Genomic DNA, 24,585 nt, shown 5'->3' on the forward strand with positions numbered 1-24,585 from the left:
GGACTGGGTTGGTTTAACAGCTTTTAAAAAATTGGGCTAAAGTATGCTTTTAGAGGATTCTCTGCTTTACACAAACAAATTATAAGTGACATACTTAGCAAAAGCCCAAACACAGCAAAACCACCAACACTGTCCATTAGGGAATAAGGTATCATTAGGTTCTTTGTAGAATTATTTTTAAAGGCTCTTAGATAACCCATATGTTCCTCATTGATCTCATTTGGATGTTAGTGTCTCCTTGATTGGTTCTTTGACTTGGGTGTAGTAAGTCATTCAGGATTTATGCAACTTTGCTTTAAGGTTGTTTTTCTATCCTCCCTTTTTATTGAAAATAGCTTCTTTTCTCATACAATATATCTGTATTACAGTTTCCTCTCCCTCGCCGGGCATTGGTGGCACATGCCTTTAGTCCCAGCACTTGAGAGGCAGAGAAAGGCAGATCTCTATGAGTTTGAGACCAGCCTGGTCTACAGAGTGAGCTCCAGGACAGCCTCCAAAAGGCAATACAGAGAAACCCTGTCTCCAAAAACTAAAACAAAAAACAAAACAAAACAAAACAAAACAAGTTTCCTCTCCCTCTACTACTCTCAGTTCCTCCCCAACTCCTCTCCCACCCAGACTCACTCTCTTTCTGTCTCTCATTAGAAAAGAACAGGCTTCTAAGAGTAACAAACAAACATGACAAAATAAAATATAATAGGATACAACAAAAGCCATCATATTGAAGTTGAATACAGCAACCAACAGGAGAAGAAGAGTCCCAAGAGCAGGCAAAAGACTCAGAGACCCACTTGTTCTTACAGTCCCATAAAATACTAAGCTAATGGCTATAATATATACACAGAGGAGCTGATGTAAATTCCTTGCTCTTTCAATCTCTGTGAAGGTATATATGCCTTGGTTAGTTGACTTAGAAGGCCTTGTTTTCCTGCTGTCCTCCATCTCCTCTGGCTCTTATACTTTTCTGCCTCCTCTTCTCTGGGGTTCCCTGAACTCTGAGGGGAGAGATGTGATAGAGATATCCAATTTACATTCTCTTTTCACATGTCTGGCTGTCAGTCTCTACATCTGATTCCATCTGGGCTTTAAGCTTTCTTGATTTTGTCCTCACCTATTATTTTTCAGTCCTTGGACAAAATATCATTCAATCATACAAAATACATACCTATATATAATATTCTCTTTTCTCTTTATCAAATTTAACCAAAATATAACCTCATATTTGCATCATTTACAATAATTTTCTTTCTCTCTACTTATTGTTTCTTATTTCATTTCCTTTAACAAGAGTTGAATCCAAATTGCATACGGTACACTGTAGAAAATTAATATTTAACACAACCTTTAAAAATAAGTCATTTACCAGAGTTGTGGCACATGCCTTTAATTGCAGAACTGGGAAGGCAGAGGCAGGTGGATCTTTGTGAGTTTGAGGCCAGCCTGGTCTATGTAGCAACTTCCAGGACAGCTAGGGCTACACAGAGAGACTCTATCTCAAGTAGGAGTAGGAGCAGAAGGAATCAAGTCTCCTTTTTCCTGTTAAAAGTCTCAGGCAAGCTGGGCATTGGTGGTGCATGCATTTAATCCCAGCACTCAGGAGGTAGAGGCAGGAGGATCTCTGTGAGTTTGAGGCCAGCCTGGTCTCCAGAGCGAGTGCCAAGGATAGGCTCCAAAGCTACACAGAGAAACCCTGTCTCGAAAAACAAAAACAAACAAACAAACAAACAAAAACAAGCAAAAAAAGAAAAGAGAAGAAAAAAAGTCTCAGGCAAATTTTCTTTCAACTTGAATTTTTTTATTTCCCCCTTTTGGTCTAATATAGCCTGGGAGTTAGAGAAAGTTTCCTTTATTGTAAGAGTCCTTGGAGACATCAATGACCTTGAGAAGTGATGAACTCTTTGTAAATAGGAAAAGGCAAACAGAAAAGAAATTATGCAAGAGCCAGAAATTCTCACGTTAATCCTGTAATTGCAGTTTTAGATGCCAGAAGACACTTATTACCATTGTTCAAGCTATAATAGAGAGGAGGGCACTAAAAACCCTGGAAAAGAAGAAGGGAAGTCAAGGGTTCTTATATGTATAAACTGGGTCCCATCGGGAACCCTTGATAGAATTGGGAATGGAAGTGGAGGAAAAAGAAATGACTTTGCCAACTCTGGGTGTCTGTCCTCCTCTTTATTCTAGTTAGAGCAAGGGGGATACACATCTTCTGTGATCTAAAGCACAGTTTTCGCAGCTCTTTGTTCTTATCTAAAGTGTTGGGAAGAGACCAGTGCAGAACACCCAAAGGTAGGGCAGGATGTCTCTCCCACTCTTTAGAGACACAGGTGTTCTCTTACCAAATACAGAAATTCCTTGACTGCCCTCAAATTGTGAGAAATAATGATCTTTTCTTTATAATAAGCACACTGAAGACTCAGAGTAGCAAAAATGAAGCACTTTATTTTATGATCTTGCAAAGTCACCAATTTGGTGTAAAAAACAGTTTTCCTAGTCAAATTAACTCCCCCTCCCCCAAATTTCTCATTGGCTGGGATCCTCAGGGAGGTACAGTCTTCCTGATGTCAGTATTGTTCCTGTCCCAAATTCTCCATCCTATGGGTTCAAGATGCAAAACCTTATCTAATATACCAAGGCTTTAAGATTTTATGATTTTCTTTCTTTTTGCTTAAAAGAATTATATTATTTTTATTTGTGTGTATGAATGTTTGTCTGAATGTACATATGTGCACTGTGTGTATCCGGTACTCCCAAAGGCCAGAAGAGGGTGTTGGATGGCCTGGAACTGGAGTAAGACAGTTGTGAGTCACCATGTCGGTGCTGAGAACTGAACTGGAAACTTTCATGCGCAGAAAGTGCTGTTAACTGCTAACCCAACTCTTTCAGTACTGATTCGCCTCTTCTCTGGTGTATAGGCTGGGACATGTAGCAGAATGCCTGTAACTTTTCAACCTCAGGAAGGACTGAGAGCACCTAGAAAAAAAAGCAGGCACCAGCTGCCAGCTAAGATAGACTGGCCTAGTGCCTCGTGCTATCCCGTGAGTCTCTGCTGAGCTGTAAACACACCCCATACTGAAAATGGATCATTATGATTTATTTCATACACAGCAACCATTGGCCCTTTCGAGGTAAACATGCTTCCAGACAAAACTGGTCTTTAAAATGAAGCAGTTGCTTTCTGCACATAGTTTTAGAAACTTTCTTATGAGTAAATTGTGCTCGTGTCTTTACAGCCCCTACAAAAACACAAATAGCCTTGAGAGAGGTGGCCTCTTTAGCCTTCAGTAGTCAATACTTGGTGGAAAGAAGAACTAGTTAAAAGGAGCTGAACAGAAGAAAGACAAATAGCTTGCGTTTATTTGCTGTCTTTCCCACTCAACTACAAGCCTCAAGAGGTCAAGAACATGTGCAGTTACTCTATTATGAAGTTTCAAAGCACACAGGAGACCAGACTGGGAGTAATGCCTGTGGAGGATAAACAGGAGGGAACCAAAGAGGGAGAGAAGGGGTGAACAGTAAACTACGGACAAATTAGATTCTTACCTAAGCTTTATCCATGTAGCTAATAATCTTTGTTTATTGGCCTCTTTCTAAGCTTTATCCATGTAGCTAATGATCTTTGTTTATTGGCCTCTTTCTAATTTCACGAGGGAGAGGGAAGCACAGAGAGAGAGAGAGAGAGAGAGAGAGAGAGAGAGAGAGAGAGAGAGAGAGAGAGAGAGAGAGAGAGAGAGAGCAGCGGTAGATGGAGGTGAGGGAGTTTCCACTCCCTTACCCAAATCTAGCGTGATTCTTTCGGGTTTTATTCTTGTGCATGCCAAGCAAAATAATACTGTAGAAGACGAGAAAGGAGTATTCATTCTCCTTTTAAAAACACTGAGCATGGTACACACTACGGGTCACACACTGTTGCTGCCTTTGGTACTGAGTGAGGCATTTTGAGTGAGAACGCCACTGTGACCAAGCTTGAAAGAGGACTCCCAGCTGTGTATTCTGTGGTACTTTAGCTTAGTTCAGAGGTTTCACAAACTTTATTTTGGATGCTTCTAACCTAGGGCTCTTGCTGTATATTTTTGACTTTTTATGCAATAGGTCTGAGGAGAAACCTGCGGGGCTGCGTTTTTACCAAGTTCCCAGGTGCTGCTGGTGTTGACCTGAGGCGAAGCCTCTGAGCACACAAGGGACTGGAAGTCATTACCTCTGCTGCCAGGTGTGCTGATGGCCAGCCTCAGCATTCAGGATCCGTGCCCTGCACGTCCCAGGCTTTCTGCAGGGAGGGGAGGAGCCGAGGGCGGAGCGGGAGGAGTGGCGCGAGCCCCGCGTGGGTCCTGCCTGAGGAGATCACCTCGGCCCCTTGAGAGCCTCGGAGCTGCGGCGGCGCAGGAGGGGGCGCTTAGGCGAGGGCGCAGCCTCTGGGAGACGGAGCGCGCGACACGCATTCCCCACGCTCTCTCGGGCCACTCGGGAGCCTCGCGGCAGCCCGTTGCCCCACTTGGCCACCCGCTCCGTGATCCCTCCTTGCGCCTACCTCCTCTTGTCACCTCCCGTCTCACCCTCCTCGCTCCATCCCCTCCACCGCATCCACAGCCATCCGAGCGCCTCTGAGAGAAGGAGGTGCTGTGCCGGGCTGCAGGGCGCGCCCTCAAAAGGTCCCCAGCTCGACATTGGGGGGCCACGGGCGACAGCATGGACACCAAGCGCTGCTTCGCCAACCGCTTCGATGACTACCAGGGCAGCCTGCTGGCGGGCCAGTGCGAGGAGGCGGTGGCGCCCTTGGTCACCTCCACCATCGAACGCATCCTTCAGGAGCTGCCCCCGCTGGGGGGCGGCGCTGAGGCCCGAGGGGCGACGGCAGCGGGCAGCAGCTGCCAGGGGGGTCTGTACAGCGGCGTGGCCGGGGTGGCCTACATGCTCTACCACGTCTCGCAGAGCCCGCTTTTCGCCGGGGCCCGAGAGCGCTACCTGCGCTCCGCCAAGCGCCTCATCGACGCGTGCTCCCGCTCCGAGGAGTGGGGCGAGCCGGACGCCGACACCCGCGCCGCCTTCCTGCTCGGGGGCGCGGGCGTGCACGCGGTGGCCACGCTCGTGTACCACGCCCTGGGCCGCTCCGACTACGTGCAGCCCCTCAGCAAGTTCCGGGCTCTGTGCGCCGTCTGCGCGCCCGTCTCCTTCCTGGAGTGTGGCTCCGACGAGCTGTTCGTGGGCCGCGCCGGCTACCTGTGCGCCGCGCTGGTGCTCAAGCAGAAACTTGCCCAGGAGGTAAGACGCAGCCCCGGCCGCCGGAGGGCGCTCGCCGGCTGCCCGCGCCCGCGCCCGCGGGGGTCCTGCTTTCCCGGACTCCCCGACGCCCGCGGCACCACCCCTGGTCGCGCATCCCCATCTCTTCTTTGTTATGTCTGGAGCTGTGCTTTCTTCAGTCCCTTCTGCTTTATTTTCTGCTTTTGTCTGTCCTTTTCCCCTTTCTTTGTCTGCGCTTCCGTTTGTTGGATATCTTGTGTTGTTCCTGTTTTTGCAGTGAACTTGGTGGCATCACTCCAGATGCTTCTTGGCCCTCTAGCATTTTAAGGGTTGACCTTGTGGCCCTTAAAAGTGAGTGTTTAAAAACGGGGGAGTGGGGAGTTATTTTCTTTCCTTTGACCCTGCTAGCAAAAACACCCTTGGATGTTAGAGTCGAAAAAAGTAATGGAACTTCTAGGACTGATGGGGAGGAAAGTTGCTTCTGGACTCCTGGGCCTGTAACCAGCTGCCCAGCAGTAGATCCGATGTGCACACTGTGTTATTTACTATTAAATTCACCCTGGGACTCCTCATAAATGTGTATCTGATGGGAGTGTAGTCTTTTAAAATAACTAAGTGTAGACAGAAATATACTCAGTTTAATCCAATGCATTTTTTTCCTGTTTTAAAATCAATAGTTAGGTTGACCAAAGCCACAGCATTTGTGACCAGGCAGCTTTTCTTAATAGTTTTTCAGGGGCTCCTTGAAGGTGATTTAGTTTCACAACTATATATGTAGGCGTTCTTTCCCGAACTGCCTTTGAATGTAGATGTTAGAAGAAAATGTGCCAGTTCCTGTGGAGTTTCAGCAATAATAAAAAAAAAAAACCTACAAAGCCTCATAGTAACTAGAACTGAAAGAAAGGCACATTCATTCATAATCCGCTGGAACAGCATATTGTTCTAGACAGGAAGCAACACATTTAACTTGGCTAGATGTGGTGAGAAAGGCATTTGAAGAAAAACATAAAGGTTTATGGAGTGCCTTAGAAGTATAAGTAGCTTAGATAACCAGTAAGCAAGTAGACTTAATTTTTTTTTAAATTTGCATCAGGTGAGCTTGATTCAAGTGAAGAGAAAAAATGCTAAAGGATGCATCAAGCTAGCAGGGCAGCAAAGGGCCATGTGACAAAGTTGTCTTGAAATAGTTTGCTCTGCTTCTGAGTCATTGTTATCTGCTAGCTGTTTCCCAAGGGCCCTTCCAGTTGTATAAAACCATTTAGAAGGCCACAGAGAGATTTACATATCATTTGCATTACATTTGCATTTGCCTCCCAAACCCTGCAGTCTGATGGTAGGCAATTTTTGTAAAAAATATTTTCCCCCAGTTGTTTCCCTTAAGCCTGATTCTTCTTTTGCCCTTTGCCCATGCCTTCGGGTCTTTTCTCCATAAAAGAATGGCAGAGTGGAAAATCAGCCAAAAGACCAGGAGGGCTCTGCACAGAAACTGGTGGTCCAAAACCAGTTTAAAGCCCTGCCCCATAAAAAGATGTAAGACCTATCTTCTGTCCTCCTGCCAAATTAGATAAGTCTTCTGGTACTAATCAAATTGAGGTTCTATGGCCACTCCCGGGGGAAGGAACAAGAGAACAAGCTCCAAAGATTTTGAAAGAAGAGCTTTTAATATGTTAGATCAGTTACTCCTAGTGCTGGCTTCAGTTTCAGCAATCCAAGAAATTCAGGCTTTGAATTAGTAGGGCAGGGACTGGCACACCTTCCCCTCCCTAACTCCTTGCCAGCAAACAGCTTTGCTCTCAGTAGATGATCCGTGAACCTTGATTAAATTGAATTTCTAACTTGTGTGTCATTTTTCTATAAATAATCTGTCTTTGTGTCCCAGTGCTTTTTTTTCATTCAATGTCATTTATATTCACCTTCCTCTGTCATTTCCCATAGTTATCACCCTAGTTTAGAGCCTCTCACATTATTTGACACATCTGTGCCATGCAATAAGTAATGGAATGAATGAATCACTCTGAGCTAGCTTTTTCCCACTAAGCCATTCATCCACTTTTTTAAAAAGCTAGCTTCTTAAAGACACTTCTCATTCATCATTTTCCTGCTCAGCATCCTTCAGTGGGTCCCTATTGCCTTCTTTCCAGTGGCTTCCTATCTCATAGTTAAGGCTGTGACACTTAAAATGGCCGATAAGGCCTCACATGATCAAGCCTCTTGCGTACCTACTTTGCTTTTTACTCCGTGTTCAGTAGCCACACAGGCCTTCTGTTGTTTTAGACATTCTCTTGTCTCATAGTGTTTGGATTCCCTGTTCTCCCTGCTTGGAACACTTCCTCTAGATATCTTTACAGCTAGCTCCATGACCTTGGATAGGTCTATATCTCCTTAGTGAGGCATTTCCTGGCAGGCCTATTTAAAATTATTCTCTTTCTTGTTTTTATTCAATTTGTTTATTGATGTCTTCACTAATCAGACTATAAATTCCACAGGATGGAGATATTTTATGCTGCTGTGACCTTAATATTAACATAGTGCCTAGCACATATGTAGGTATCTAACTTTTCTTTTGTATTGTTGCAAATATTGTCTGTGTACTATGTGGCTTGCATTGTCAATATACCTTTAAAATGGTATCTCATTTATCAATATTTTCCCTTATGCTAGTGCTTCTGGAGCTATGTTTAAAGAAAGCATTTCCTACTTCTGGGTTCTCACTAAATATCTATTGAATGAATGCAGTGGATAAATTATAGGTTCTTACAAATTTTTATTCAAATCAAAATGACCCACTAAATCAGTGCTTTTGAAAACTTGTTTTGCATAGGAATCACCTGCTGGTCTTGTCAGCAAATTACAGAAAATTGTCATAAATATTATAAGTATATAATAAAATATAGAAAACGTTCTGATTTAGCCTTTGGATAGGACCTGATATCCTGCATTTCTAACAAGTCCCTAGTCAGGACTGATATGTTTGATTCCTAGATCACAATTTAGATTAAAGGCATGTGGTGCTGTTTGGGTTTGGGTATCACAACAGCCATGTCCGTTAATTCATGCTGCAACACTTCATTGTATGAAGCTTGATATATTGATTTATGGAACTGTAATTTAGAATGCTCATTACAAAATCATGCCCCTTTCATTATAAGGGCCCACAGAGGAATTGGTCTTAGGAGGAGGAAACAAATAGTTGCGTTCTTTCTTACAATTGATAGAATCAATTTAGTCTTTGAAAATATGTCTTGTGACTACTTCTCATTTTCTCTTGGCTACTAGAAAGCATAAGGCCAGAATTATGGATCACATGCCCTAAAATACAATGCCTTGTCTATTATTTCCATATACTTACCTCTAGGTTTATCTAATTTGTTACATTCTTTGGTTATTCTTCCTAGTTTCACTTAAGTTTTTGAAGTTTCAACTTGTGTTCATATAATTGGTAAATATTTAAAATGTGATATATATATATATATATATATAGAGAGAGAGAGAGAGAGAGAGAGAGAGAGAATTAATCACTGTACATATTTCCAGTGAATTCAGTCCTCCTGAAAATACTTAAGGAAAGGGGTTTGAAGTATGTAAGGCACATAGCCTTATACAGTGGGTCACTGAAGTCCTAAGAAACCATGCCATAAATATTTGCAGTCAGTCTGTTCTGTCTTTTACTGTTTGATGGAGACATAGGAAGGAATGGTAGAGGCATGAAGGGACATCTAGGACATCAGATAAAGTAATTTTGTCACTCAGTGATCTTGGACAAATAACTTCAAACTTCTGAGCCTTAGCTTCCACATTTATAATTGGATTACTAAGTATTCTTAAAATATCAGATAAGTTGAACCTTACAAAACAATGCTTCATTGAATCTTTCTCCATTTTACTCATTCATCAAGTGAGTATTAGCTTTTTTTTTTCTGTTATACCAAGCACCATGTTAGATGCTGGGATTTGGCAGTGAGCAAAACCAACTAACTGATTTTATTGTAAGAAATGACTGAAGGAAGTAAACAGGAATGAGGGTGGAGGAGGGGACAGGTGAGAGAAGGCAGAGCTACTGTTTGGGAGTGGATGGTAGAAAGGCTCCTTTGTGAAGGCATGCTATGTCTCAAAGCTGGAGCACAAGACAGAGGAGCCAGCAAGGACCAAACCATCCAGTCTTAGAGATCTCAAATAAATAAGAGTAGTAGATAAGGGATTTCAAAGGCAAGGAAGAGTCCCAGTTGGGAGTAAATTAAAATCAGACCCCTTGGGGCCAAGTCAAAGTTAGAATATTGAATTTGTTTTGTGTTTAAACATGGATGTATATTGATATTATTTACCTTTTGAAAAAATTCACTGATTTTCTGAATGGTGAGGAGATTGTCAACATTAAGAATGATAAGGGGACAGGGATGTAGTTCCTGGTAGAAGTATGTTTGATTTGCATGTGAGAAGCCCTGACTTTGATCTCTAGCACATACATGCACACATGCACCCCCACAGGCACACCAGCACGCACACACAGACACACACACACACACACACACACACACACTCCTACAAGAAGTGTTTATGTGGTACTTTAAAAAATTCTTTTTGCACCAAGGACTCTTTTTCAGTCTGATGAACTTTCAGTACTTCTCAATATAACATTTACAAATGTATAAATTAAAATTAGAGCTACAAAGAGAAACCCATTGTAGTCAGTTCAAAGACTGAAACATTAAAAATTGTGATGCAGCTGCATGGTGCTTTTTAATTAACACATTAAGAATTTACAGTGAATCTTGCGATTAGGGTACATTCAAAACAGGAGTCAGTGATACTTCGAGATATCTTCAACAACTGCAGTATGATACACATATATCTGTGACTTTTGTAGGTGACAGTTACAAGTATTACTGGTGGTTGTAATCTGCATTTTTAAACATTTATTTTTTTTTAAAAAAAAACACACCTGGAAGGCCTGGAACTTGCTATGTATACCATGCTGGCCTTGAATTCACAGAGATGTGCCTGTTCTTGTTTCAAGTGTTGAGATTAAAGTCCAGCTTCTTTTTGGTGGTTCCTTTGAGGCTAGGTCATGCTGATCTTAAACCCATTGTGTAGCCGAGGCTGGCTTGAAATTCATAACAGGCTTCCTGCTTCAGCCTCCCAGGTGCTTGGCATTATAGGCACAAGCCATGATGCCCAGCTTATATTTGAAGTAAAAGGAAATGTTCAGTTATTTACATGAATTAGCAGACAGATTTTATTTGATTTGCACAGCCAAAGGCAACTGATTTGAAAGTTGCTGTGACAGACTAGATAAAATGCCTAGCATATTGCTTGGCACATAGTAGCTGTTTAATAAAAGTAATGGTAGCGCTTTCTGTTCCTACTAACAGATAATCCAATGCAATTCTGAATGTCAGGTAGAAAGCCATACTCAGCACAAGATTTGATCTTCTTTCTGTGATTTAAAACTTGCAAAGATGTTAGTTGGTTCCTCAGCATATTCATAAGGTAACTTCTAGGGAATATGTAGGGTATGCTGAAGTTGCAGAGGCATGAAGATCACAGATTTGAGGCCAGCTTGGGCTTTTGAAATCTCCAGGCCCATCCCCAGTAACATACCTCTAACGAGGCCACACATCCTAACCCTTCATAAACAGTGCTACTACCTGGGGGACCACGAATTTAAACATATGCAGTTGACATCCCCATTCACACCACCACATTGGGATGCTTTTATCTGAGACTCACAGAATGGCCAAAAAAACTTTATTGAATCCAGATGTTGTGATACACACTCATAGTCCCAGCACACAGGAAGCTGAAGCAGGAGAATCACTTGAGCCCAGAAATTGAAGGTCAGCTTATGTAGCATAGTGAGACTCCTACCTCAGAAAGGAGGGGGGACCATATACATACAAGAAACATCAAACTGTATAATCAGGTTGTATTTATATATTAATTTATATGTGTAACTAACAATTAAGGGAAAATGTGATTGGAATAAGGAGAACATTCATTATACAACTTTACAAAAAGTATAGAGCTAAGCCATTCCTAGGTTGGTTAGGCAACCAAAGAGACCTAAGAGAACCCACACCTTTCCTGGCTATTTTCACTTCTGTTCTCTTATGTGAGCTATTCATCCCTCTGTACTCAAGATGGCTGCTGGCATCCCAAGCATCCCACTCTTGTATACCTTAAGTAGAGAGGGAAAAGTCTGTGGATTTCCCCAGCATCTATTTTTTAATCATGTAGAATGTTCTAATACTAGAAGACTATCCGTTCTGACTCATTGCCCATCACTTGGTCCCCGGCCAGTTCTAGTTTTTAAGGAAGACAGAGAGTGCTAATTGTCTTTCATTTCTAACCTTTAAAATTGGAAACAGGTTCTGACAAGAAAGGACAGAGAATGAAATGGCTGTTGGGAGGTTACCAAATTGTCTGCCCTTTGGCTTCCCTTGGCATGATTTGTCTGTGACTTATCACCTTTAACTACTCACTTTTCCTGTTGTTGGTGTTTCCCTTCCCTTTCCAGGTCACCTCTATGCCCCATGACAAAGGTAGAATGTTTAAATTTTGTTGTTGACTGGTTATTAATCAAGCAAAAGCTATGATAGTAACTTAATTAAAATGTATGCTATGGGAGAGGGGCTTGGTCCTGCCTCAACTTAATGTATCAGACCTTGTTGACTCTTCATGGGAGCCCTTACCCGTGAGGAGAAGTGGAAGGGGGGTGGGCTGTGGGGGAGTCAAGGAGGAGGAGGGGTGGGAGGGAGAACTAAGGTTGGAATGTAAAATGAAATTTCAAAAAATAAACAAAAAATAAAATGTATGCTAGTAAATATTTTTTGGTTACTTGTAAAGGTTTATTATTATTTTTATAATTATTTACTCTTTTAAATTTTTTATATTCCAACCACAGTTCTCCCTCCTACCCCTCATCCTGTTCCCCTTGCCTGCCTCCAGCCCACCCCCAGTCCACTCTTCATCTGAGCTAGCTTGTTGTAGCCCATTCCCTATGGTGGGATGCCATGCTCAGCCTTAATGCATGGGAGAAGCCCTGCCCCAACTTATTGTGTCAGACTTTATTATTATTTTTCTAAATTGAAAATAGATTCTTCTCTTATACAATACATTCCTACCACAGTTTCCTCTCTCTCTACTCTGCCCAGCTCCCTTCCTCCCCTCTGCCCTAGATCTACTCTTCTGGTTCCCTTCAGAAAAGAGCAGATTTCCAAGAGACAACAACCAAACACACAAAAATGATACAATGAGACAAGGCAAAAGCCCTCATATTGAAGCTAGGAACTGGAGACTGGGTATCTAAGTTCTAGCCCAGAGACCTAGGGCCTAGAGTAAAACCAAACACAACTGGCCAAAAAAATTAATGAAATAATTCCTAATGATATTCTGCTATACTCATTGATCACTGCCTTGTCCAGTTGTCATCAGAGAGGCTTCCTCTAGCAGCAGATGTGAGTGGTGCAGAGATGCACAGCCAGACATTATGCAGGGAGTGTCTAACTTGGAAGTCTCCATAGGGTCCTTATGTTTCTTTAATATATCAGACCTTGTTGACTTATTTTTCTTAATAATCATTATTGCTATATGGCAAGCTGAATCAGGTACTATAAAATGAGCTTTCTATGAACTATTAATAGTTAAAATTTCCTTTTTACAAAAGTGTATTTAATAAGTGTGTTTTTTCCATTTGCACAGATAATCATATATTTAAGATTTATTTTATTTCCAGGTGTGTGTGTAGGTGCTATAGGAGGAAATAGGTATCAGATCCTCCTTGAACTGGAGTTACAGGCAGTTGCTTTGATTTGGGTGCTGGAAATGGAACCCAGGTCCTCAGCAAAAGCAGTATGTACTTTAAGCCATCTCTTCATTCCACAAATGATCACATTATATATTATACATTGCTTTTTGTATAATATACTTTGGCCATCTTTGCCAATCTTATATAGAGAAATATCTATTTTGGTTCTATTTATCTCTTTGTTTTGGTTCTGTATGACTATAACATGACTTAACCTTATTGATGGGCACTGACATTTCCTAGTTTTTCTTCTATCACAAATAATGCTAAAAGAATACACATATGTATATATATATATATAATATTCAGATAATGTATATATTCATCTTTCTATTATATTTGTTACCTACTTCTACAATTGTGTATGTAGGAAACAATTTTTAAGATCGAGTCAGATTTTACACATGTTTTTTATTTGTTAGAAATGACCAGATTGTTTTTCAAAAATGTTATATCAAGGGAGGCTGAGGTAGGAGGAATTCTGTAAGTTTGAAGCTAGTCTGGGCTACATAGTGAGTTCCAAACCACCTAAATCTTCATTGTAAGATTCTCTCTCAAAATACAAAGTAAACAACAACAAAACCAGACCATCAGTTTCCACTCCCACCACCAGAGTTTGGGGTTACCCCTGTTCTCATATTCTTTTCAAAAGAGAATTTCATATAATTCAGTGGGCATCTCTCTGAGAAGTATAAAATGAGAATGGGCGTGGCTATGGTAGAAAATGGGTCCTCTTGTTCATGTCAGTTCTTACCCAGCAGTATATAGGTAAAGGATTTCACTCAGTCTTTGGATATGAGAAATCAACATTTTAAAAGCAGGTATATGTTGCACACTGCCTGTATAAACCTTAAAGATTGACTTGAAATGATGGCAGTGTTGGGGAAGCTGGGTTAATGTAAGCCAGGCACAAGTCCTAATTGCTTGAATATAGAACTGCCAAACAGTGAGATGAGTCTTTGTGGGCTACAGTTTAGATGATATGTCACTTACAATTGAATATCTTCTGAATGCTAAAAGACATAAAAAAACTAACAGGGCATAATTACTTATTTCCATACACTGATGTAAACAATTTGAATATATTATGTTCCCATTCTTCCTGTAGTGAAGTGTAACTTTATTTATTTTTAATTTTTGTTTTTAAGTGCCGCAATAATTGTTTATATGTATCAAGTACAATGTAATATTTCAGTACATTATCAAATTAGCAAATGGGGCTAATTAAGACATCACCACTAATATGCATGTATCATTATGAGAGCATTTTTCAATCCACTTTTAAGCAATTTTGATACATTAGTATCAACAATATACACTTGGGTTACTACATTACCATAGCTTATTCTCCCTATTACATTTATTTCTCTTGTCTCGTCTTCCCTGTCCTCTGGTAACCATCAGTGACTATACTCTATATTTCTATGAACCTTGACTTTCTTGGAAAAAATATATGTTAATACTATATATGCTATGTATTTATATTGGTTAATACTATCAACCACCTTATCACATGGGCATCATCACTATCTTCATAAAGCCCAGTTAGGAAACTTAGGACCAGGGAGATGGAAGAATACACGATTGGGCAGTGGTAGAGATGAGATTTGAGTCTCTACTATGCAGTTGTCAACTATGTGTTCTCAGTTGGTGTTTCTTATACTTTAGCATTCACACAAACTGAGACTATTGTTCAAAGTCGGTCTTGGGATTGGTGGGTTTATTTTTGAGACCCTTAATTCTGCCCTTTGAGAAAGCGTATGTAGCTGGGCATTGGTGGCTCACGTATTTAATCCCAGCACTAGGGAGGCAGAGGCAGGCGGATCTCTGTGAGTTTGAGGCCAGCCTGGTCTACAAAAGTAATATAAAGAAACCACGTCTCTTCAAAAAACAAAAAAGAGAGAGAGAGAGAAATTGTATGTGTAATGCTGCTGCTATTGGTCTGTCAAGCAGTTGTGAATACAAAAATCTCCCAGTTTTAATGGGATTTCCCATCAAGTTTTACTGATTTACCCCAAATGTCATGAGTTTCATCCTTTGTCCTTTACTAAGAGTCACGTTTTTCCATGGGTGCCATAATATCAGCTTTCCACTTTTCAGTCTGTGCTGAAGGAAAGTTCACTGCATAGTACATCACCTGACAAGTTTGGGGATTCTACTAACATGTTGAATGAATAGATAGAAGCGTGGATTTTTTCCTAGAAGATGTCATTTTCCATTGGGTACAGAAGGTTTTTCTTTATTTTTTCTATATTCTTTTAAAAAATGTGTGTAGTGAGGGGAACTGTGTAAGTTAATTGTGTGTGTGGAGCATGTATGTGAGTGAGTGTGCATGTGTATACAGAGACCACCACATTACATCATGCTATTGCTCTTCCAATTATTCCCAGGAGGCTCACTGAATCAGAAATTTGCCGTTTCAGCTAGCATGGTTGGCCAGTGATCTCCCAGGATCACCTGTCCACAGCTTATAAGCACAGAACTTTTATGTGGTGCTGAGGCTTTAAATCTGGGTCCCCATGCTTGCACAGGAACTGCTATTATTCACTAGGCCATCTTAGCCCCAGGAGGTTTTCTTCTTAAATGGCCTAATTAACCACACTGTAGAAATTGTGAATTATTTAATGATAGCACAAGAACAGGCTCTATTATAACATCCCAGATAAAATAGAAAATGTGTACTCAATACCACTTCCCATTTTAGAATAGTACAATTGATTTTACCTGTATGACAGACAGTACTGCTTTTCTCTCAATACAAACTGAAATTGAAGGTGATTAAACATTTTCCTTTATTTTAAATTTTTTCTGATGCAGTAATTTAACAGACATGATAAAGTCAAAATACTAAACAAAATAACTCATTTAGGTTTATAATTTATAGCTTTTCATGCATTCGTTATCTATTCCACTAAAGCTCAAATGTATTCTTTACATTATGATTACTTGAAGAGAGCTTGGTTTTGTTTTGTTACTGAATAAATTAGGAAAGTAAACACAGTAAAAATCCTTTTTAGTATATATACTAAATCTTAAATGTATTGAATTTTGTCAATAACAAACTACCATTATGCTATAAGAAGATGGTTTTCATGGAACTGTATTTAATAATCTCTGAATATGAAAATGATTGATTATATTATTTTCTCATTAACTTGTTGGCTAATTTCACTTATGTTAGGACTGGTTTTGATCATGTGACTGGCTGAAACAAAATACACAGATTTCATCCAAGTGGAAAGGATATTTTTTATATCCCTCAGAGAGTAGAAATGATCCCTTGATTAAATTAAACCAACAGTCTCTGATATGTCCAGTTGCTTTTTAGCATGATTCAGTTTCAGAAACCAATCTCTTTAATTACTTACACAATCTTTTGGATATGTGATTTGTTACAGAAAAAACAAAACATATTGATATATATATATAATATATATATATATATTATATATATATGCTACTTATCTCTAGGGAAACCTACAAAGCTAACAGACCACTTATACTTAGGGTGCTAACCACTTGGGAAAACTCACCTTTTATGAAATCATAGAATCCATTTGTTTTGTGTAAGATCAGACTTCTCTTTATGAATAGCTTCAACCATTCAACAACTAAAACAATGAGTGATTTGACATGTTGAAGTGTGAGTATTGTTATCTGATTCATAAAGAAACTGTCTCTAGTTGGCAGATAAAGTCTTACAGACTTCACTGGTGAGAGCATCATTCTAAATGAGAGGTGGCAAAACAAATATTGGACATAGCATTAATGTGCAGTTAGATGTTACTGTGTCCATCTGCTGGTTGGTTTCTTTGCATGGAATAGATGCCAGTGCTCAGTGGTGTGTTGAAATCTGGTGTCCATGGAAACCAAAGCATCTTTGGTCTCAAAGCAAGCACTGTGGGGACCAGCTGAATCTCCATTCATACAATGACTTCAGGAAAGAACCACATTCTTAGCTCAAAGAGATCCAAAACACATTCAAAAAGGAAGCCTTATCCTCAACATACAAATTTGCTTTTTTGTTTAAAAAATTTGTTTTGGTTATTTTGAGATAGAATTACTACATATCTCTTGATGGTGTTGAACTGTGTTGGCTCAGGCTGTCCTCAAACTCATAATTCTCCTTCCTCAGCTTCCCAAGCGGTTCAATTACAGGCCTGTGTTATCACTCCTGATGCATTTTTTTGCTTATAAAACCTTTTATAATTTGCCTGTGAGGCAAAAGGAATTACACATGTATTGCAAATGTATCTGTTGAAAGGTGTTTTAATGTTGTAGTTTAAAACAGAGCTTTTAGATTCACCAGCTATGAGATTGAATCCTGGCTCTAGCACAGCTGCTTGTTGACTTTGGGTAAGCTACTTAGCATTTTTGAGGCTTAATTTTCTCATTTGCAAAGTGTAATCCAAACAGCACTGACCTCTCAGGGTGCTGGGATGAACCACCGAGGATACACCCATAATGTGTTTAGCAGAGGATCGATCCTCTAGGTATAGAGAGGACTTCTGTATGTCAGCCATTCTTTTATTTTCATTTTGAATATTATCCCTAATGTGAAATGAAACTCTGTTGTTCAAATAGTACAGGTATGTTTTCTGGACTTCCTGTCTCTCTGTCTGATATTCCCTGAGGTGGTTTTTGTAGCTGCTGTGTCCTGAATGGCAACAGTGGAGCACTGAGATTTTCACCCAGAGGCTGCAAAGGGCTAGAGGGAAGCAGCCTGTGCGCTGCCACATGAGAGATTAAGCTGAGCTGCTCAGACAGATTATGTGTCAGAGTAAATTGAGTGCCTGGGCATCACCCTAGATATATGAGTTACCCTTTCCTCTGGGGAAAAGGCTCTTCCTTTCTGTTTAAAAGAAAACGTTAGCTTCCTTACAAACTTAATACAGGGACTGGATTTGCCTTGTCCCTAGAGGAAATCATCTCACTGACTTAAAGCTACTGTCATATGCTTAGAAAATAAGGTTGGAATGTTGATTTCTTGTTCTATCAAATAACTTTTCCTTAGCAAATGATCCAGACAATGTGTATTTGGTAGCCTTTTTTTTTTGGAAAAGTATGAATAAAATTAATGATTCTTCCATGGTGTTTATTCAGCCTCTAGTGATTGAAGTGAATTGTTTTTGTATTAATTCACTTTCTGATTCCTGTCAGAAAACCATAGTGTGGTTCATCACCGATTTTACAGACTAAACCAGCATTTTACTCTTTGGCTCCTAGCTCCTAGCTCCTGTATACAGGTAGCATTAATAATAATGCTTTTAGTACAAACACCTACTCTACTCTAATGATTCCTAATTGACTTTTCCTTATTCATAATCAGTGAGGACCTGTATATATCCATTAGTTCTGCTGGTGACCTTCAGTATCATACCAAGCAAGTCTAGGTCTTAGTTTTAATACGCATGTTGATCTGTTACATTTCTCTTCTGAATTCAGTGCTTCTCACAGTTGAGCATGCATCAGAATCCCTGGAGGGTTTCTGAAACACACTTGGCTTGCTGTGTCTATCCCTCACACTTTGACATAGTAGGTATAGAACTGTGCCTGAGAATGTGTACATTTATGCTACTGTTGCTGCTTCTGGTTTGGAAAATACATTTTGAGAACATCATTAGCCTAAATTTGTGCAAACATCACTGAAATGTGGAAACTAAATGGAGTCTTATAACCCCCAGAAAAATAAGTCAAATACTAGGGTTTACTGTATGCTAGCCACTATGATAAATGTAACACTTCTATTACAAGCAGAAAGTAGGTCATAAAAAAATCTCAGCATGACATGCAGATAAATACTCATGCTAAATTAATTGTGAGGACTTCATGACACACAAACTTTTAGACAACTTAGTTTTTTCTTCAAAATCAGCTCCCACCACACTGGAAGCCATGCTTTGAATGGAGCAGCAAGTCAGAAAAGTATGTATGGCATTGAGATGCAAGAAAAAATAACAGCCACAGACACTGATATGTGGATGAATACTCTATCACAGTGTAATTATAGTTACACTGCCTTGCCACCCAATAGCCAACAACAATCCTTTTCATGCCCCAATTTCCCTTTGAGGTTTTAACATTAAAATGGAAAAAAGCAATTGTTCTAATCTCGAAAGCAGTTATCTTAAGTAAACAAACAAGGAAACTGAAACCTTGGAAGAAACAGGTAATATTAAGAACATGCTATAGTTTGGGCCCCCAGTGGCCTCCAGAGGCCTGTTTTTATAGGCTTTGCAGCTGGTGCATTGGAAGGGGTGGAAACTTTCAGAAGAAGGGCCTACTCAGGGGATTTGGTTGTTTGTGCAGGGAAGAGGTGTCCTCAAATGGAATTGTGGGAGCCGACCTCTTTCTCTTCTTTTGCTCTGAGGTGAGGACTTCATCCAATACATGATTCCAACATGATGTGCCACCTCACAACTGGCCCCAAAGCATCAGGCCACCAACTATGGGATGAAACCTCTGTAACCAAGTCATTTTCAATATTTTGTTACAGTGTCAGCAAGTGCACTAACATTGAGCATAAGCAAACTGTAAATGTCCAACACTCCCAAAATGTGCAAATTGATATTGTCATAGGGGATAATGACCACATGTGGAGAACAAAGTGGGATATTATTGAGAAGGACAATCATAACAGAAAAGAACTCTGAGAAATTAACGATGTTAGTAGTAAAAATACTTCCATTGAAGGATTAGGCTATTGTTGCGTAATATCCCTAAAAGCTCAGCCAAAGGACAATAAGATTGATAAAATGAGAGAAGAATATGCCAACTTTCATGGAAGAAACATCACAAGACCCATCCTTAGATGAAGAGCCACCAATGGCTGCCAAAAGAGGTAGAGCTAATTTTTCTTCATGGATCAGTCCCTCAGAGTTTATTGATCCCAGTGGTCACCCCTAAACATAGTACATAAATGCGAAACTAAATGGAATCAGTAGGTAGCAAACACACATGTATGTATGAATGTAATGATGATTTAAAAAGAAGAGATCTTAGATTTGTGAGGGAGTGGGTTCATTGGGGAGTAGATGAGGGAAAAGGAGACATGGAAATGATGTAAAGATAGTACTTATGTATGGGATTTTAATCATTTAAATTAAAGAGAGATTAATAGAGGAATACTAACCTTTGTCTCCTAGGTAGTTGTGATTAAAAGAAAACAAAGATCTGTACCCCATTTTTTAATTGGATTATTTGGTGTTTTGGAGACTAACTTCTTGAGTTCATAGTGTATTTTGGAGATCAGCCCTCTGTCAGATGTGGGGTTGGTGAATATCTTTTCCCAGTCTGTGGGCTGCCATTTTTTCTTGCTGACTGTGTCCTTTGCCTTACAGAAGCTTCTCAGTTTCAGGATGTCCCATTTATCAATTGTTGACCTCAGTGTCTGTGCTACTGGTGTTATGTTCAGGAAGCGATCTCCTGTACCAATTAATTCAAGGGTATTTCTCACTTTATCTTCTAATAGGTTCAGTGTGGCTGTATTTATGTTGAGGTCTTAGATCCATTTGGACTTAAGTTTTGTGCAGGTTGAAACCATGTGTGGATTTTAGACATAGAGTAAAGGATTACCAGCCTACAGTCCACACTGTCAGAGAAACTAGTAAACAAGGAGGACCCTAAAAGAGATATACATTGTCCCCTGGAGAAGGGGAAAGGTTCAAGATCCCCTGAGCAAATTGAGAGCATGGGAAGAGGGGGGAGGGAGCTACTAGAATGAGAAGGGAAGAAGAGGAAGGATGCAGAGGTCATGAGGGAGCAGAAAGGTTAAGTCAGGCGTAGATTAGAAGAAAGGGTATGTGATAGGTAGGGTTTTAGTTGGGGGGTGGCAGGAGAGGACAGGAGGGAGAAGGGAACTGGGATTGTCATGTAAATCAATCTTGTTTCTAATTCAAATAGAAAATGATTAAAAAAATAAAGTTGGTGATTTGCAATTGCAAAAAAAAAAAGAAAGAAAAAGAGGAGAATGATGACAAATGAAATAAAGTGCAAGACGTGGGTGGCTACAGTTAAATAGTTCACCACAAAGTTGAGTAGAAGGAGAATAAAGAATAGATTGTAAAAGCTCCCCCAAAGAAAACCAGAATTGACTTTATGCAGGAGTTAATTAACACTGTAATTTTCATAGCAACCATGGAAGCTAGATAAGGAGCAAGAACTCCAAAATTTGAAAGGAAAACTATTTCTCAATTGGAATTTTATAGTGTCCGATGTTACCTGTTAGGCATAAAATTAGAAAAAATACCCTGATACTAAAGATATCCAAGCTTAAACATTTTAGGGCCACCCCCAAAAGGGAATGAGCCAAGAAGTAGAAAAGTGTGGGGATCTCAAAACCTGGAGAGGCAAAACGGGAAGCTATCAGAACAGTGCTAACGGACATTTTGGATGATAGCAGAGTATAAATGCCAAAAGGGAAAATATAGGAGAGAGGAAAAGATAGTCATAACACATGCTATTTAAGGTAGATGAGGAAGTAGTATGGAGATGTTATAGGATAGCTAAGTAGTCACACCAAATTAATAACTAATTAACAGACAGGAAAATAATTATGTAAGGATTTCATTTTAATATATGGAGTTAAGTCATAGGAAAACATGGTTTGTAAGTGTTTTACATTATTACTACAAATGGGTTGGAATATGTGTGGAGAGAGGAAGAACATGGAGGATCTGCTATTATTTTGGAAATTTGCTGACTGTATTATATAAGTTATATGTGATTTTTGGGAAATATGAATATCAGGGACATTTTTCTTCACTGGCCTTACCTATATGGTGGCTAAAATCTTGTACAATTTATTTTGTCCTTCACATTTACCCTATTCATACTAAGAAAGTTTAAAATAAATTTTGTTATAACTAATTTTTGTTAATTTTCAGACAATATATTTTGATTGCCCCCACTATGTCCTCCCCACCTCCCTACCCACAAATATATAATTCCCTGAAGGTCTGCATTATGTACATTAGCTCTCTAGGCTTTGTATCTGCCCAATAATGAACCAATATTCCTGGAGTACTTATATTAAATAATGAAGCCATTTATAAAAGAATTTTTCCAACCCATATTTAACATCAGAAATATGGTTTGCTACAACCCTTATATTCTTATAAGTCACACTCAATTAATATTTAATTAAAATGATGGCATTTCAATATTTTGAATTACTTTGAACTAATAGCCCTGTGTCAGTTTAACCCTTTGTATGTGTTAACTTGAGTGTGTCTTAGTGAGGTACTGAGTAAAATCAAGAAAATAAGTTTATTAAACTTTTTACATGGGGGTAACAAGGTTTTAGTTAAAATAATTAAAAGTGAAGAGGCAGATGATTGGGATACAAGAGTGGTTGAAGCATTTATGTGATACAAAATGAGACTAAAATTTTCTCATATCCATGACTCACATGCTCCAAGATCTAAAAGCTTCCAATCCATTCTACCAGTAGTATCTAATAATTATATAAAGCAGTATGTTGCCAGCTATCTTTTATTACATAAGCTATCCTATTTCTCACAAAATCTCAAGTTAGAAAATTGCTTCTTTCACTTTCAGACTAGAAAATAGGAAACATTTGAAAGAAGTTAAGTAATTTTTTTTTAGGATATGTGGTAAGACATAGGTTAATTGCAATACTTATCACCACCTAAGTAGGATGTTTTTTAAACTATGTCCCCCAATTTGATCATATTCACCCCATTATCAATATCTTATCCCATCCACCTCCCACCAACCCTTTTCTTCTTCCCAGCAAGTCCTTCTTCACTAGGACACTTTTGATGGGCATCAACTAGTTGGGAATCCAAGCGAAAAGCTACAAACCAAGATTAACCTCTGATAGTTTTTGTCTCCCATTGATAAGGAATCGAGTCAAGCCTAGAATCCACATCTTCTATAAAGCTGTGAACCTTTTGCATAATTCATCTAGTTTAACATAAACATTAAATAAAATTTCTCATTCCTTGAGTATGTCAATAAATTCTGACAAAACGGAAAATAATTTGTTTTCTGTTTATTGAAAGGCGCCTCAAGGGACCATTTGGAGTCTTTAAACCAACCTGATTATTTGTACCAAATTAGTTGCCTACAAAAATCTCACAGAGGGAGGTATCTGAAAGGGTACAGGAAAGACATTACCAAATAGAACATAGAAAAATAACTGGTAGTGTTATGATGGATAGAAGCATGATGTCTATAGAGAATGGTAAGAGAAATCTTTAAACAGAAAGTTTCCAATATTACATTTGTTCCCTGATTTTTTAGTATTCTTCTTACATTATATTATCTTTCTCAATACCTTGCTGTAGTGTTCTTAGCTGTTCTTCAGTTCCCTGGTAAACAGAATAGTCTCTGTACATATTTCCTGAAAGAATGAATAAGCCAAATGAAATGCTTTCAATTTCATGAAATCTAATAACATCTTTGAGACTGAGTTATACAGTCTTCAGAAGGGAGGGCCATATTTTGAATTTAGCTCTTCACAATCTCTGCCTAAATACGTTTTTGCCCTCTGATAGCATAGGCACTTAGGATTCAGCATTTGATGGACACAGTTATTGGTTAGTGATGAATATTGTCATATTTTCACTTATAATCAGCCTTTCAACAGCCACAGGCTGGTAAAATTTTGCTTTTTTCATTATAAAATGGGAAATGTACTAGCTTGTAACAGGTCAAAAAGATCCACTCATGTCTTTCTGTGTCAACAAATAGAGCTCTGTGATTGCTAACATTAAAGACACAATGTTAAAAAAAAGGATAATTTTGGACTACACAATGCCTTGCATCTTAAAAGCTTTTGTTTTGCATTTTAAAAGAATCCCCATTATGTTTATATTCATTCAGATGATAAAATCCTGTATATGTTTCTGGACCCTTTTCTATTTACTATTTTAAGCCTTGCAGCATCTCTTGACAAACTTAAAACTAGCAGACCAGCAATTAGAATTTCTTCTCTTTGTTTTCTCAAACACAGTCACTATTTTCTGAAAAAGAAGAAAGGTAAACTTAATATAGAAAATGGTGGCTTTGGTTTTATATTAAAGCATCATCTCCCTAAATGGTTGTTAAAAGTGAATCAATAATCACAGATTAAAAATTGATTCATAGTAATTTTCCTTGTGCTACAGCAAAGAAATGAGTATCTAACCATATCCTTCAGTAGTGAATAAACAAACACCTGAAAAAATAATTAAACCACGTGTTTGAAAGAAAACTGGACCTTCAGAATATTTCTTGAGCTGACTTGATATTTCTTTAATTTGGTAACTTTGAGTTTTTAATTAATGAGGTGACAGCCTATTTGGCACAACTGTTGCTTTTTTATGCAGACTAACCAACAGATAATTCACCATCAGCATGTCCAGAAGTCATAAGAAATGTAGTTCTTTCCTCAGAGGTTCTAACACTGCTGGGTCAAAGGGCTTTAAATATTTGGTTTTAATGCTTTGGGGGGTCTTATATTTTACATCAGGCAAGCCATGTGTCTATACTGAGACACCAAATGACAGCCAAAGGCAGAACAATAGTTTTATTAGTGA

The 24,585-nt window shown here is 39.2% G+C and overlaps 1 protein-coding gene across 1 annotated transcript in view; it reads left to right on the forward strand.

Annotated features, from left to right (window-relative positions):
• Positions 1-4,686: 4,686 nt before the first annotated feature.
• The window catches only part of Lancl3 (LanC like 3), a 105,947-nt gene continuing 86,048 nt past the window's right edge, over positions 4,687-24,585 (forward strand). Inside the window, exon 1 of the mRNA XM_027433167.2 lies at positions 4,687-5,259. Within this exon, the coding sequence (XP_027288968.2) occupies positions 4,687-5,259 (573 nt within the window). The remainder of the gene's footprint in view (positions 5,260-24,585) is intronic.

This window comes from Cricetulus griseus, chromosome X, assembly GCF_003668045.3.
Source record: "Cricetulus griseus strain 17A/GY chromosome X, alternate assembly CriGri-PICRH-1.0, whole genome shotgun sequence".
In the NCBI taxonomy this organism is placed as follows: domain Eukaryota; kingdom Metazoa; phylum Chordata; class Mammalia; order Rodentia; family Cricetidae; genus Cricetulus; species Cricetulus griseus.